We start from the raw sequence: 16,894 nt of genomic DNA, 5'->3' as shown, positions 1-16,894 counted from the left end.
ACCACTGAGTGGACAAAATGCTCCATATGCCCAGTGAAACTCTTCATGTGTATTCCTGCAGCACTTTCCTGTGATTTTCCAGCCTTGTCCACAAGCTTGGCATAAAATCACCACCGTTGTTTGGGCAGATGTGACTTCTTTGAGAGGGGTAGTTTCCCCAGAGAAAAGGAGAACTGGTTGAGAACAGTCTTCGAAAGATTCGATCCCCTAGATGGTTTAAACTGCAAATAAAACTATACTGAGCCTAGAAGACAATGAAATAAGAGCTACAACATAATTAATAAGTACTTTGATTGCTCCTTGAGGTGGCCAGTTTTTATAGATGTAAAATTTCCTTGATATTTCTTACTCTGCTCTTAGAGGCATAAGAAATGATGCTGTGTTTACAGAGGAACTCACCCCCACATAGGTGTCTGGCCAGTGACTTTTCTCCAGTTTCACCCAGTCTCTTGGCAGGCAGTCAACTCTTCCATTGCTCACCCACATTGGCCCATCTGCAAGCATGCTGCCTGTCCTCTCCCATGTTTTGGGACCCTACCTAAGAGGAGGATCTCTCTTATCGACCTGTGAGCACTGCCTGTTCTTCCTGGGCTGCTTCACCGGGGCTCTGCCTGACAGGCATCTGCTCCTGCTGTTGCATTACATTGTTTGCTCAAGTGTTTAACAAAGTGCTTTTAATGGAAACATAAAACCGGATAGAAATACAGAGCCTAATGGAATAATCTCTTAATTGCAGTGCTGCAAATGACTATTCAGCACATGATTACTGTACTTCCAGGGGGAACAGTGGGCAGGAAAAAATATTGAATGAAAGACACTAAACACTTCAGCTGCTAAAAATGATGATTTATTGCCAATCTGAGCATCAGGCTAAGCAGGGCAAATAAACTGACAATAGTAAGTGCTTTTGGAGGTAGAAATTGCCTCATTCAGGGTATTCACTGTGTGCAACATGTAAATTCTACCAGGATAAACGCACAAAGAGCGATTAATTAATAGTGGTGAGATACTCATGCATGCAGTGTCCTTAGGCAACCCAGAAAAAGTATTTATCAGCACATTGCCCAATTATTGGCAGATAACTGCTGGCATGTAGTAGTTTGCTACTTCAGCTAGAAAATGCATTGTCCCTTTGCCTCCCTGTAAAAATCATAGGTTTTGCTGTGTTACGTGGTTTGCAAAAAATCCCTCACGTTTTCCAGCAGCAAAGATGTGCTCAGAGGCACATTGCCATTATCAATTTTTGGTACTGCTGCAAGCCTTTCGAGACACATTAGTCCTTAAAGAAGCTGTGTCCATCCTTTGGATATCTCACCCGGGTTAGGCAGTGCCAGGTAAAAAAAAAAAATTAATTCAGTACTGAGCTGTTGATTTGGTGTACAGCTGAGTTCTCTCCAGACACAGAGCATGGCTATCAGGGAACATGTTCTCCAGGAGCATATGCTGCTCAGGGAGGCAAGGCGAGTGGTTTGGAAGTGGCCTTGCTGGTTCCCACCAGCACTCCTCTTTCCCATGATTTGATATGTGGTTTCCCTGTGCTGCCCAAGGACAAGGCCGCCTGACTTCGCCTGCCCGCAGAAGCCCCTCTGTCGCTCAGGCCTTTCTTTCCATGTTTGGGACACGCCACATGCCTGTTGGACTCACATTCTGGTGCACACAGATGCAGACCAAGCAGGTCAGAGAGATTTCCAGTGTTTGCAGTGGGTCTTGGTGCTGCCAAGCCCATGCTGCTGTCCCGTGGGAACTGGAGCTGGCTGTTGCTTTTGGTCTGAGCCGGTGTGATGTTCCCACTGCCTGCACACAAGTGTGGCTAACCATGGTGAAGCTGATCAGTGTGCTGTTTGTCATGGCAGCTTCCAATACCAAGGGGAAGATTAGGGGCTTTTCAAATAGAGATTCAGATGATGCAGGGGAAATTTTTCTGGTTTGTTTTGTTTTAATTTGAAAATCAGAAAGGTGTTGGATAAATGTGTACAGAATTGAAGAGGGAAAATATTTGTGGCCGTTTTATTATTATTTTCTTGAAGGAGAAGCTTTTCCTAGTTGCTAAAAAGTAACAGCTTGTGTAAATATTCTTAAAAAGCAGGAAAAATGAGAGATAAGATGTTTCAGAGTGTATTTTGGAGGGGCATATGCTTTGCAATGTGCATTAGGCATGCATCAGTACCTGCCTAATGCACCCTGTCATGGATTATTGCTCTTGCTTAGATTGAACACTTGCCAAGTTCTTTCAAATGACAATGAGATGCTTTGTTCAGGCTGATGATTCAAATGCAGTTTGAAACTCCAGCATATAGAGACACTAGGCTACAGAGCATGTGCACCTCTTAATAAAATTGAACAACAGATACAAACCATAGGAAAATTAGCAGGTGCTTCTGTGTGTGGATGAAAAAAAAATAGGAAACACTTCTAGAATAATTATAGTCTGGCAGAGGCTGCAGGAAAGACTTTTAAATAGGCTTTTCACCATATAAACAGATCTTTTCAACAAACATTGCTAATCTTGTTATATTTCTACGTAGTCCTTGCTATGCAGATAAGACTTGTCCAACCTGTTACTCAGTACATGCTGTTATGTAAGTGGAAAACTCAAATAGGAAACCTTTTAATGTGATGGGTTTGCTGCTAATTCCTATGAAAGTAGGAAAGAATCTAGCTCTTTAATATTCTTTAATTTTTCTTAATCAGAGTTTAGTTATGGTACTGGCCTTTTCATAGCACGTTGACTGATTTAGTCAATTGTTTGGGAAGGATTTGCACATAGAATATGTTTCACAAGAAAATTTATAGATTTGCTTACATGCTTAATGGGTTGCAGGAGATTAAAGATTCAGAAGGCAGAATTGCACTTACCCGTATTTCTGACACAGTTTCAAATCCTTATATTTGTAGCTTTTGCTTTTGTTATGCTTCACAGCAAATTAAATCACTGATAGCATTTCATGTGTAATTTATTATTTGAACAGCTTCAGGTTTGCAGTCATGAAAGCAGCAAATTTGAAGGCTGATGTTACATTCTTCTTTACACTGGGCAGTATTTGTGTTGAGCTGTAGGGCTTCAAGAGTATATGCTGGCCAACAGCTGGGATGGTCACAGAGGGCAGAAAGGAGGACCCTTCCAACCATGCAGGAAATCTGAGGTGAAAGGCTCCTGGGCTCTGCAGCAATCTCACTGCCAGTCTTGCAAGCTGTCTGACAGCGTTTAGAACAAACTGGGTGAAGTCAGGGTTTAAGGGAATTGGCTTACATGCCTTAAAATTGTGTGGATGTTTCTGTTGCCTCAAGAAGAGGATTGACAAAAACCGAGTTGAGATGTATGTGCATGTATTAGTGTGTATCATGCAAAGCAAGAGGAGGTAATGCTGAAACTGGTGCTCCACCTGTGTGACACAGTGAAGGGAGTGTGCAGGGGCTCTTGCTGGAGAAATGGTGCTAAGTTGAGCTGCGTGTGAAAGGAGAATGTGGCAATAGATGTATGTTGTGGCACCTGTGGATGACATGCAATGTGACTGATGGCCTTAGGAGCTGCTTGGCAGAGCATGGACAAGGTCAGCTGATAGCAGGCTCCTGCAGAAAACCAGTGACATGTTCACGTGGCTGGATGTACAGGAAATTCAGCTATGAGAGAAGTATTGTGTGAGAAGATGTTTAAAATGCAGACTCACAAAGCAGCTGCTCATTAAACGTTTCAGTTTTTCTTTTACTAATTATATATCTTGTTAAAATTCTTCTTTGATGTAGTGGAGAACAATAATATTGGGGTTTGTTAAAAAGCATTTAAGAAGTTCTGTAAAATCAATGGACAAAAAGCACATCCACTTGAATAATTTTAATGTAGTCCTAAAGTAGAAAATTTATGGCATTTGACTTTTTGCACCTGAAGTAAGCATTTCAGTATACTCCCAAAAACTGAGGTAGTAAAATACATTATAGGACTTGAATCCTTGATTTAACTTGCAAAATGATTTCACATGGAAAATTAAACACTGGTGTTTTTCTGAAATTTAACAGCTGATATCACCTGGTTTTTTTTCTTTTTTTACATTTCTGTAAACTACTTTTTATCTTAACCCTTTTTACTGAGAGAATTCTTTGGAAGGCTTATCATTTTTATCAGAATCCTGTAGAAACAGTAACTGAGTTGAAGGGAACCATTGGACTCTGCTTTACTGAGTACTTCTGTGCTAGGTCAGGAATAAAATATTTGGACACTTGGTGTGGAGGAACAGTAGGTCTAAGCAACCGTGGTTTTATTTCCTATAATCAGTAAGATGGAAATATGTGTGTGAATCAAAATCTTGTAATTGTGTTAAAATAAATCAATTAAAATAGGTTTGGGGAGTTAATATTAAAGGTAATTTTTTTTTCCTGATCCCTTAATTATTAGGCTCTTTTTCAAACAGTACTAGCTTGCAATAGCCTTTTTACCTAAACTCTCAGATCTCCAAAGTTTGCCAGTAAAGGGTGCTTCTTTTGAAGCATACATTAAAGAAATAGAAACCTGACTTCATCTTTACATTCCTTTTTTTGTAGCTTACAACTGTGAATGCAGTTCTCTTGTTGCCTTTAAACCTATTATCAGTAAATTGATTGTACTCAACAACAAAGAGACGTATTTCAAGGCAAAAGCAAATGAGCAGGTAGGATAGGTTTTATGTAAGGTAGAATGTAAGTTGTACCCTATTCATTTTCCCAGGCAAGCCTACAGCAGTTCATCCCAGGTGCTGGATTTCTGCCATTGAGATGAGGAATTCAGAGGCAGATGGGTACGGTGGGAGATTTCATGCACCACTTCACTGAAGAAAGCCTTCAGACTGATTGAGCAGCAGTTGATAACCACTTCTGACTGTTCAAGTATGCCTTGTCAGCGTTAGAAACAGTAATATTTTGCTAGTGGTGGGTGAGCTGATAAAACATGTAGATGCAGTGAAAGGGTATCCCTGCTCTGAAAGGCTTGCTGCTCACCACGTAGTAGTTACCCTGTTTCTGTGTTCATATAACTGATTTAAAGAGCCATAACAGAAAGATTCAGCATAGAGATAATAGCTGAAGCAGTGCACTGAAGTGCAGAGTGCTGGAGGATCCAGCCAGGCTTAACAAAGCTTGAGTTTTGGCACTCTTCCACTGATTTTACTTCAGTCACATAATCTTCCTGAGCTGGGGTTTGTAAACCAATACTTGAGTTAAATTTATTTACATATCTCAGGCTGACTTAAGCAACCAGGAGAAATGCAGGATGGTTTCATTGTGAGTGACATGTAGATAATCAAGAGGAAGAAACACTGTGGGAGGGTATAATGCAGGGCAGTCCATTCCCAAGTAGTGAGAGTTGCTTCAGGTTCTTTTGTCTTGATGAAGAGCAGAACGTGTTAAATTGAGTCTCTAATGGGTCTACTCACCTTAATTTTTCTTGCTGCCTTCGTACTGTCTGAACACTGACTTATCCAAACAAATTGCCACTGTGCTGCTCTAACATGACCACATGTGAGTTCATGTCTGCATGCTTAGTTCATAGCAGTCACCAAATGCTTTACCTACATTTTCATCAAGGGGAGAAAAATCCACCTTGCAGCAAGCTCCTGGTGCTGCAGAGGTAGGGTATGTGCTGCTAGAAGACTTACTGCAGCAGCAGCAGCTGGCACAGGGCTTGTTACCCTGCTGCCAGCATGCCTATGCCTGCCCTGTGGAGAGTCAGGAATAATGCAAGGTTGCATTTTGTTGATGAGACATTGTGTGACTGTGTCTGACCTTTAAATCCATAAAAACAAGAAAAGGTCACTTCTGAGGGAATCGTGGGTGACTCAGAGTCCCCACTCTGTCCGAGCAGGATCTGCTCAGCAGGGAACGCCGCTTTTCCATACAAATGGGTTCTCAGACAAAGCCAGGATGTAGCATGCTGTCAGAGGGATCTGTGTGTGCCAGCTGAGCTTCACCAGATTGGTCCTGGGTCTGGGAGCTCTCTGTGGGAGCACCTCTGGAGGTGCTTGGGGCTGTGTGAAAATGTTTGCTCAGCTGTGCAGCAGAGGAGTTTAGCTGTGTTAGTGGCAGACCGAAGCCTCCCATTTTGACAGAGAGAGTGAAGTTTAGAATAACTCGTTTTTCACTGTCACCACTGCAAAGTAAACCCAGTCATTCGAGCAAGTGTCCATCTGTGTCCTGACAAGGCCAACTTTTTGATCCTTGCTGATGAAGTGAGACAATGAAGTGAGTTTTTGCCTGCAAAAACTGCTCCTATGCAAGCTCAGTCTTGTCACGGTTGAGTCACTGCAATCAAGGCTACTTGGTGTGCAGCTGTGAGGGGGCTCTCCAAACCTGGAGAACTAGTCCTGCACTCAGGTTCCATCCTACACTGTACTTCCAGAGCTGCACCGTCAGTGCTGCAGACAAGGGCCAGCAACTTTGAATCTTTCTGTGCATACCCAGTTACTGAAATAGCACTAGAGTTGTAGGTCTTTACTCACCTACCCAGAAAGACACACATGCATGCCTTCAGGGCTGAAAGGCAGTCAGACCACTCACTTGGCTCAGGGAAATCTGGAGATGTGTGCCTGCTGTATACAGAACTCCTTGCCTCTAAAAGGCAAAGTGGTCAGGATTTTTCATTGCTCATACCTGGTGATTTAAATTTTTCACATTTCCTCCTTTGCCTGCCACATCTAGAACAAACAAAGCCTTAAATTCATCAACTCCTTGTCTGCTTTCCTTGTAATTACACTTCACACAATCACACCTTCTTAAAAGCCCTCCTAGTATATTTGCATTTAGATGGAGAATGACAGCTTTCCTGTTCTCCGTCTAACTTATAATTAACACCTTTTCTGACAACATTCTATTAACGTCAAGGTACATGGGGAGGGGCTGAAAGCCTGGGTTTCTTTAGACTTCATTTCTGCAGCATCAAAAGTGAAGAAACTACCATTTGGTTTGTTCAGGTGCTTCAGCTACGGCAACAGACTGAAGTGCTGTATAATTGTTATGTTTTTCCACATTTTCTAAGTTACTGTTAAGTGAGGCTGGACATCAGCATGAGCTCCTGCTTTTTACTGGGAGCATCTTTCTGCTAACAGACTGTTTGTGTGCTGTATTCTGACCTCTTGGGGGCTCACCACTTGGGGAGGGGGCCATTTGTGTTTCTTACTCATCATGAGGCTTTCCTGCCTCTGGCAATCAAAAACCTGTTTAGTATGATATTGCTATATTGGCTCTTATTTACAACTAAGTAAAAGATAACTTTTAAACATTTCAGTTCATGAGGTAAAGTAAAAGTTGTAAACTTTTCACTTTTTTGCCTTTTTTGAGTAGACATAAAGGTGCCTACTTTAATGGCATAAAGTAGACATGCTACTGTCAGTTATTTGCATCTTTAGAAAAGTCTTTTTACTCTTTTGAGACCTCAGTGGTTTGTGGACCATAGGCTGAGAAATCTTGGGTGTGTTTTCAAGTGCATAGCCGTTTAGGGTTTTTAGGCAGAAGTCTGTGAAGGATTTGTCATGTTTGAAGAACATCTGAGAGTTCCCAATTCCTGCCAAAGTCGCTGGGCGCTGCAGGGACTCAGTTCTTCTCAGGAAACGTTTGGGCTTACTTCTGGGAACTGCTTGAAGATGAAAGGCCTATTGATGCTGAAAGGAAGCAAAAACCTTTTAATGGCTGAGTAATGAATATAATTTTAAACTTGGCAACAGTGGTAGGAAACAAATAAATAAGAATTTGAACCCAAAGATTACCATAGGAGAGGCCGAGTGAGAAGATGATTAATGTTACAAAAGTAGAGCTGCTTTTTTTTTTTTCCTAGCAAAAGCTAACTTAGCTTCTGCTTAAGCAAACTGGCAATTCCCTTCTGCCTGTTTTAACATCCTAGCCTTCTCTACTTCAATTTTTTGGTGTAACCTAGAGGTCTGTGTATTTAAAACATAGGAAGAGCTGAATTCAGGATCATTTTTCCATATGCTTTGAAGGAAAGGTTGCAGCAGTGCTGCATTTTCTTGGAACATTATTTGTGATGAAAAATATTTGACTGAAGGTTTTTTACCATCATTGTGGATAAACAGGTGGGCTGTGAGACCTTGATCTCTTGCTCAGTGGGTCTAATGCTGCTCTCATACAGTCAATAGTCAGGGCTGGATAGACTCGATGAGTTAAAGGAGCTAGAGGAAACAAAATCTTGGCAAGAAAATTCAATTCATATTTCTTCAGTGTAAAGATGTTTATTTTTGGGAAGCATCTACTAAGGCTGACCGATGATGATGCAGAAAATAATTGACTAACTGTACCATCTGTTGCTCTTCTGCCTTATGTTTCTATTTTATCATTTGTGTATGTTCAATCTGTGTATCTTCTGCGAAATAGTGTTTGATGTGAAACAAATTTTAAAAATTTAGCAAGTCACAACTTGACAATGTTTCCATAAAAGAAAGGAAGCAAAGGTTGGGGCAACACATTTTTTTATGCTGTTTGGTATTAACTGTAATGTCCTTTCATTTGCTTGTCTTAGTCACTGTCAGGCTCACTGCTCAGGTGATACAGTGTGAGAGCTGAGCACAGTTGTGATGCTCAGTAACTTTCTGTGCCATGCCATTATCCATGCTTCTTTTCAAGCTGATAGGCTGAAAATTTAATCTTTATAGATTTGTAGGCTATATAAATTGGTGGCCATTCTTCCATGGAGACTTTAAGAGCAGCAGAATTGGGATGCTGCGGCGAGGCTGTTACGGTGCATCCATGATTTCCGTTTAACTGGTTTTGGGGACAATATGTCTTGCCTTAAACAAGAATACATCTCTCAGTCATGAGAAGTGTGGATCAGCAGTTTCTCATGATAAAAAATGAATCAGTTTTAATGACAAAACAGTTTCAGTAAATTTGTGATTTCCTGCAGTTGTACTCAAATGTTGTCTCTGTGTTTCAGAGGAAAATGTTCTGTGCGTTGAGAAGGAAGTGAGTGTGTTTGTGTATTTGCTTTGTAGCCTTTCTTCACCCCCCCCTTCCCTGCTCCTGGATAATTCCTTTTGACAGCACTAGATCTTTGCAATTAAAGCAGATTTTTATTTTCATTTTGTTTTCATGCGGAGAACACACAGGACAGGAGAGGCAGAATTTCTTCCTGCACCAGTCTATTTTTTGAAAATGCTGTCACGGGCTGGATTGTCACATAGCAGCATTTGAAACTCTGTAGTAAGGACTGGCATGTCACTGAGAGTGATTTCAGAGCACGCTGATATTCTCATGGCTTCTGTTACAGACCCAAGTCTGGATGATGATGTGGGTCAGGGTGCATGCTTTGCTGAACTTTCTGAACCAAATTTCTTTATTACAACCTGGGAGTATTTTACTGTTTCAGTCTGTAGCAAGGCATGATCTGGGGTTTTTTTTTGCTGTAGAGGAGTTTTGTGCATGTGTCCCCTAGCTCCCAGGCTCCAGTGTGCTTTGCGTGTTGGTGCTAAGCCTCAAGGTCTGGTTTCCCAAGGCATTTTTGCAAATCGGTAAGTAAGAGTTTGGGGGTGGGTTCAGTTATGAGGTTTTGAGGTTTTCTGAGATCCCATTCTAGGAAAGCCTAAATATCAAAGTGGCTAGTCTGGAGAGGTTCCTGAAGAAGAGAAGCTGGGGTTTGCCCTGCAGCTTTGTCAGTAGGGGGGTTGGGGCTCTGTCTCTGCGCAAGGGACGGCTTGCTGGAGCCGAGCAGGCAGTGTCTCTGCACGGGTTTCCTCTGCTGGCGCCTGGCTGGTCGTGGAGACCTCCTCTCCTCTTGGCACAGGTCCCTGCAGGGCCTGAGCTGACCGTGGTTCTCCAAGGCTTTCTGCCTGGCTTCCTAACGCTGACCTTAGGGTAGCCGTTCAGTGTTACGAGTTGCACTGTAACCCAGGATTTCAAAATCTTTGAAGAGCATGTTGACAAATGCCCTCAATGGCCAGGTTAATGGTGGGCAGGAATGGTGTTTCCACAGGTGCTGAGAGTAGGATATCGACAGGCTTATATTAAAGAAGTGGGCATTTCAGTAGACAGCAGACTCTTCTGCTCTGAATTCGGAATGCCATCTAGTGCAACACAACCTATTTTTTTTAAAAATAAAAGCCCCTGAAGTATGAGATGGGACAACATGCATGGAAACATGGCACTTACATGACAGAATGGAATTGAAATGAGTTTTAGCTCTTGTTTTCAGGTAGTTTAAGGTCTTGTCTGTAAATTAAAGGAGAGAGGGCTGCTGATCTCAACTGCATGATCAAGTAAGTAGCTACTCACTGTTTCTTCCCTTATCCTTCTGCTTTTGAAACTGCAGCTCCTTCTGTTCAATGAAGCTGGAGGAAACTATGGAACAAAAATAGCTTTGATCCAATTCAGACAGGGAGGCAGAGGGTGGATGACGAACCTGAACAGGAAAGGGGAGGGGAATGACCCCTCTCCTGGCTGCACGGGCAGCCAGCTGTGCATGGCCAGCAGCCTGGGCCACTAGTCACTGTGAGGGCATGAGGTGGTCTGCAGTGGTACTAAGGCATGACTAACCTTGCCAAGCAGTGCCCTGTAGTCCTGTGCATGTGTGAGCACCCATGTCCTCCAGGCTGCTCTGGAACAGGCACCTTTGTCTTCACTTAAACCTGCAGGAACTGGCATTATGGCAAAAAAGTGGTGTCCCTTCCCCTTGCCTCTGTCCCTTCCCTCTCTCTCCCTTCGCACACTCTTTAGAAAGAATTTATTGCTGGGAAGACAGCTTGGGGTCAAGGAAGGTTCAGGGAAAGAAAAGGCCTTTAGAGGTATTACAGCTGCTGTTTTTGCAGCAAGAGGCATGCAAGTTGTTTTACATTCAGTGTTGGGGTACGTATAGGAAACAGGGCTACTTCTCACTGTAAATATTATCGTTGCAAGCAGCTCAAGTGGTTTAGGTTTTCCTTTTGTTTGAACGTGATCAGAACCCCTGAGCAAAACAGCTTGATTGCTCTGAATTTGGATGCTTGCCAGCCTAGAAATAGAAGGACATCCATAATCCACATGGACGCAGGACACTGTTCAAGTAGAAGGCAATTTTCAGGGTCATAATATGTGGCCTGGCTTTCACTTAAAAAAATACATTCACTTAAAAAATCTTTTGCAAGCATACAGTAGTAGATACAGCCAAGATTGCTTCTAGTTTGCCTTATAATTCCTCCTAAGTTTTTGTCTTCTGTGGTTGGCATCTCCCACACCTGACTGCACAAAACTTTCCTGGCACACACAGGGCAACCGACCAACTAACTACTTATAGATAGGAAATTGCTCACATGCAAAATGACATCAAATGCAGAGGGGAAATGCTTCTATTACATAGTTTGTAACAGAAGGATTATGTATATTGACTGAAGCAATGGTCTGTGATTCCTGTTTGGGATTTTTTTTGTTTGTTCCTTTTTGTTTTGTTTTTATTGTAGATTTTTTAAATTGTTTGCACTGTTTGCAGAAGTGGGTACATGGATCTTACTGTACACTTCTGTTTTGCTATATTTGGAAACAGTTCAGCATTAGCAAAGTTGGAAACTATGCTAAATGTGAACAATCTAACCCCTGAATATGTTTTTCTGTTTTAGTGGTACAAGTACATCCTGGCTGCAGTTCCATATATAGAAATTTACCATCAGACAGCATCGTTTTCCAGAGCTCCCATTGATCAGGAAACCCCCTCTGTATCAGTCAGACCTCTTGGTTAACTGCTACAGCAAAGCCAGTCCTCTGCCTTTCCTTTAGGGATGATCATATTTTCAGGAGCTGATTATTGGTGTAGTATTTGGGAAAATGTCGCTGGTGGGGAAGACAGGGCTCTTCACTTGCAAACTCGGGCACTTGAGAAGATAAGTGTATGAAGAATAATATTGGAATTGTGTGTATACAGTAGACTGTGCAGTGGAGTAGACATGGGAGACGAGAGAGATACCTGCATCCACTATGCCTGTGTGCTTTTCCTTCCCCAGTGTCTATAAAGGTTAGAGCAAGAGATTCCTGTGGTTTGCAGTAGTATTTTAAAGACAAGGTGTAGTTGAAAGGGTCTGGTTTTCTGTGAAGTCATTCTGCTGTGCACGTGACATGGCTTTATTGGTGTTTTGATGTGGGGCTGGTGGAATTGAGTAATTGAGTGCATGCAGATGTGGCTGAGAAGGAACAGGGGGGTTTGACCTTGTGTTTTCTGAATTTCTGATACCTTTTTTCTAAATAAGTTTGCATGATCGCTTTAAATGCAAGTACATGGCTTTCTAGGTAAGCAGCTTTCCAGATGTCCATGTGAAGTGGAGAGTGAGTTTTTGAGCCTGTACATTGCCAAGTTGTATTGCCTTGTTTTTTGCCGAGTAGGCAAAGCTCAGTCTTTGAAAGTGGCAACACCTTCAAAATAGTGGATTCTCTTTTACTCTTGGATGACGAATTGGGGTAAAAGTCTGAAGGAAAACAGGAATGGTGGTTTTTCACATTAATCACTGCAAGCGGATCTGCCAGCTTATGTGCTTATCACACCCATTGACTCAATTTGTTTCACAATTAAATGGGTAGATAGTTTTTCTTCTCGAAGGATGCTATCAAGAGAAGAAATCACTGAGAAGGATGCACGCTGTATCTTGTGTGTCACATTACTGTGTTGTGCAGCAAATACTTGACATAACTGATTTGTCAGCTGTGACCACTCTGTGAATTACAAAATTACTTTCATTCTGGACATATACCGTTGTCTGAAAACCAGGGGTTCTGCACAAAGTAGGCACTTGTTGATAACACTAGTGTACAGTGTTAGTCATCCTTTCTTTCTTTCCTTCCTGAAGCTTGTGCAACGAGGACAGAAACTTGCTGCGTATTCGAGAGAGAGAGAGACGGAGTCAGGAGGTTCTAGAGAAGAAAGACCAGTTCTCAAAGAAGATTCCTCTCTTTGCAGAACCCTACAAGGTAATAGTAGGGGGGCATGGGGTGGAAGGAGAGGAGGAAGAAGGGTTGGGGGGGAAGAGGAGAGCTGTGCCTTCTGCATGGGGTGTAGCAGACTTGAGCATGGTACAGGCAAACACAGCATCTTCCCATCTACTGAACTTGAGTTCCTCAGAATATGTGCTTAAAGCTCTGCTGGCTGTGCAAGAGCACAATGGACTTGGGGTTGACCTCCTTTGAGGGAGAGTGCTCAGGAGCAGCTTGGCTGCCTGTCTGTCTTCAGATGTGCTTATAAAAAATGGATCTGATGTTAGTGTTCCTGAAGGCTGCAGGTGCACCTGCAAGCTTGGCTTGGAATAATTGATAGTGGCTACAGGAGTCCTATTTGCTTTGGAGAGATTTACAGGATCAAGATAAGCTTGCCTAACTTCACTCGTGGTGATGTATAGTGATTAAGTTAAGATCCTGAAGAACTGTCTCTTCTTGAGCTGGATCTCTTGGGGTGTTTTTGAAATTTTCACCTCTTTGTTCTTCTGTTGCAGACTAATAAAGAAGATGAGTTGTCAAGCCGAATTCAGAACATGCTGGGCAATTACGAGGAGGTCAAGGAGTTCATGAGCAACAAATCCTGTCAGAATCTCATAGGAATTCCGAAAAGCGTTGTTCCTCTGATCCCACCAGGACAGCCTGATTACCCATACTTTCCTGGAAAGACCAGCCATACATTACCATCTTCATTCCAGCACCCTCCCCGCCGTCCACCCGTGGGACCTATGGTTGTAGCACCTCGACCCCCAAGCCACTCCATTCACTACCAAAAGGCACAATCAGGAACAGAACCAGCTTCAGGTTTGCACACCAAGAGTCGCAGCTTATCCAACAGTGGGAGCCAAGGTCAAGGACGCAATCGTGGTGGCCGGGAAAGTCAGGCAGGTTTTCAGCACAGTCAGAGTGACAAGCCTGGGGATGGTGAAGGTTGTGCTCATGAACTGCAGGCCTCCCCTTTGCCACTTTCTCCATTACTGCCATGTTTGTTGTCTTCTCCAGTGGCACCCCTGTCACCTCTACATTCCAGCCAGCATATCAATTCCAGGTCACAGAACAGCAGCAAAAGTCATGGGCCGACTTACAGTCAAACAAAATCATCTCAGGACCTAGTGACAGGATCACAGGAGAAGGAAAGTCGGGACAGCTCAGCCATTACCTTGACCAGCACTGCTCAGCCTTCCTCTCAGACTTTCCCCCCATCTTTGACATCAAAAGCCAGTGCAATGCAGCAGAAACCAACTGCCTATGTCAGACCCATGGATGGCCAAGATCAGGCACCATTTGAATCCCTGGAGCTCAAACCTCTCATGGAGGAATACCACGAAGGACCTAATGAAGATCTCTTGGATTTGAAGGCAAAAGTCAAAGCTGAATTATCCAAATTGGAAACCCCTTCTGAGCCCAAGGAAGAACCCAATGAAGATATCTCAGATTTGAAGGCAAAAGCCAAAGCTGAACTATCCAAATTGGAGACCCCTTCAAAGCCTGTAGAGGTAAGTGCAGTTGTTGGGGGTCTCTGTTGCCAGCAGGATAACTTCAGCTCTGGGAGAACAGGTCGTCGCACAGCAGCAACTGTCAGAAGCAATGACAGCTGTACGTGAATGATCCTGTTTAGAAGGTGCATTTTGAGGTTGGCTTTTGATGACCTGGGTGAGAAAGCATCCTGTTTGGATGGTGGAAACAATGCTTTCCATGATTCTTCAGTGGATTCTTCCATTTTCTGAGTGAGGCTGCAGCAGGTTTTATGGTTTGAGAGACTGCTTCTGTGACTATGATTTTTGTTTTCCTCTAAGGCTTGTTGAAAAAGAAGGGGGAAATGATGCAGTGAGAAGGTCAAGTGGCGATGCAGTTAGTACATGCAGAGTGTCAGGACTCAATCTGAGTCCCAGTGGGTGGAGGCCCCAAATCCTCACTGAATATTGGGACAGGAAACTGTGCAGCAAGGTCTGCAGTCACCTGGGACTGTGAACACCACAGGATTCTCCTCAGTAAGTTCGTAAGATTTCACTTGTAGACCCATGGGAAAGTATGAATGGCTCTTTTCCAGGTTGAACCATTTCAGTTGGTACAGCAAGACTGAGGACAGGGTTTGCAGATCAATAGATGCAGTTCAAAACATATCACTGTTGCTGTTGTACTGTTTAAATGTGCTTGACAGAGAGAAGAAAACTTTGGAGAAGGTGCTATTTTTTTTTAAATTTTTTTTTTTTTGTACCTTGAGTTGATTAGAGGTTATGGGCAGCGAGTGGCAGAGACTGGCACAGTTGAGCTGCGTTTGATTCGTCTGTTGCGGCTTTCGCTTGAGAGAAAAAGAAAAGGACAGTGGACAGAGTGGTTGGGAAGGCTTCTCTGAAGATTTCCAAAAGCATTTGTCACTTACATTTCCAAGTTTGGACCCTGCTGGGAAGTCCTGTAGTTTCACTAGGAGCAGGTGTATTGTTTAGGAGACTATTAGGAAACATGAGGGGAAAGGGATATCTGGAACTATAATTCCTTCTTAACCAGAAAGTTAAGATGTGCTTCTTTCCTTTATAATTATTTTGATACAGCAAGATTGCTTACTGTACTCCATTTGTTTTTGCTGACCCCAAGACCACCTCTCTGATTTTGTCCTGTGTGATGGAGGCAGAAGCCTTGACTGGTAAAGCAGTGGGAGAGGAGGAGCAGTGCTGATGTACATATGCTGTCCAGCAAACACAGCTCTTTTTCCTGTGCCCTTTGAAGCCCAGTGTGAGCTGTGCCAAGGGACCAGCACACTGACCCTGCCTGCCTTGTGGCTTGGCCTCCCATGAGCTCAAGGGCACTTGGTTCCCTGGTATTTTTTTGGGGTTTTACTCTGCTCATCCTTCAGCACTGAGATTATTGCTATGCCCTATGGGATATGGGATCCCACAGTGCTGACCTAAAGCAGCTGGGCCAGAAGAGCTACAAAGATAGTTTTCAAATTGTCTTTTGCCACCTTTGTAATGAAAAGGAAGAGTGTGGTTGAAGTCTACTTTTCATGGAAAAGGGTGTGGATCATCTACAAATGGCTGTAGGCAATATCTTGTGGAAAATGAGAGGAAATGATCAAAACTACATAGTTGAGAAGTTGTTAATTTTTTTTTCAAGCTGAGAGATTTTATTTGCTTCCAGATAGGTTTGGCATTGCACATCACAGCTCAAAACAGGAAGTTCACTGAGGTCTGCATTTCCTTATTTGCCTGACCAGATATTTTACTCCTGGGGAGAAGTGAACCAGTGCAGGGCATCGTCTTCTATATTATCTTATTGTCTCATCTGCATTATTGTCTGTTTCTCTTTTCCCATACTTCTGTCATCTCATGTATCTCTGATTTAACATGAATTTCATTAGGGTGATGTTAGCTATAATGCTGTGTGCTGAATGAAACTTCTTTCTCACTTTCCATTGAGCACATGAGTCTGAGGCCAAATGCCCATGAAAATTCTACAGCTGCCAGTGCATGAGTAGCATTACTCATGCTCCTTCTGTTAGATCAGTGGCAAAGTAAGAACAGAATAAAAAGGGAATTGAAGATAATACAAAAAAAGTTTTTGCACAACCCAGGAACCTGTATTTAATTATATGCCTAGTCCATTTTGAAGCAGATAGATGAACCTTTTTGTGGATATGCTGAATGATACTGCTTTGATCCAGGGATCTTTAGGCTGTGGCCCCTGACAGTTTTCTGTGCATAGGCATTTTGGATAATGGCTCTGTAAGCCCTTGTGAAAAATTCATTACTTCATTTTCTGCTTATTTCAGTCTTTTCATTGTCACATTTGCTTACTTCTGTTTGGTCTTAATGATCAACATCTTTTTGATAATACAGTCCCTCCAGTGCTGAAACCTGGAGAGGGAGGAGGAAGAAACAGTGAGGTTGCAGCCCTGGCTGTGTGCCCTGTGTGCTGCATGAACAGTTCAGGGGTGGTGACTGCGGAGCAGGGCTGGGCTGGTTTGCTTTTAGGAAAC

General features: G+C 42.9%; 1 protein-coding gene across 1 annotated transcript in view; it reads left to right on the top strand.

Moving 5' to 3' along the window:
* Window positions 1-16,894, top strand: part of AFF1 (AF4/FMR2 family member 1) — a 74,649-nt gene that overhangs the window by 11,626 nt on the left and 46,129 nt on the right. The window contains exons 2-3 of the mRNA XM_018073632.2: window positions 12,777-12,897; window positions 13,416-14,414. Of these exons, the coding sequence (XP_017929121.2) occupies window positions 12,777-12,897; window positions 13,416-14,414 (1,120 nt within the window). The remainder of the gene's footprint in view (window positions 1-12,776; window positions 12,898-13,415; window positions 14,415-16,894) is intronic.

The sequence above is a fragment of the Manacus vitellinus genome, unplaced genomic scaffold, assembly GCF_001715985.3.
Source record: "Manacus vitellinus isolate BGI_N305 unplaced genomic scaffold, ASM171598v3 scaffold_0_pilon, whole genome shotgun sequence".
Classification (NCBI taxonomy): Eukaryota; Metazoa; Chordata; class Aves; order Passeriformes; family Pipridae; genus Manacus; species Manacus vitellinus.
The sequence above is the reverse complement of the archived record's forward strand: the minus strand, read 5'-3'. Positions and strand labels throughout refer to the sequence as shown.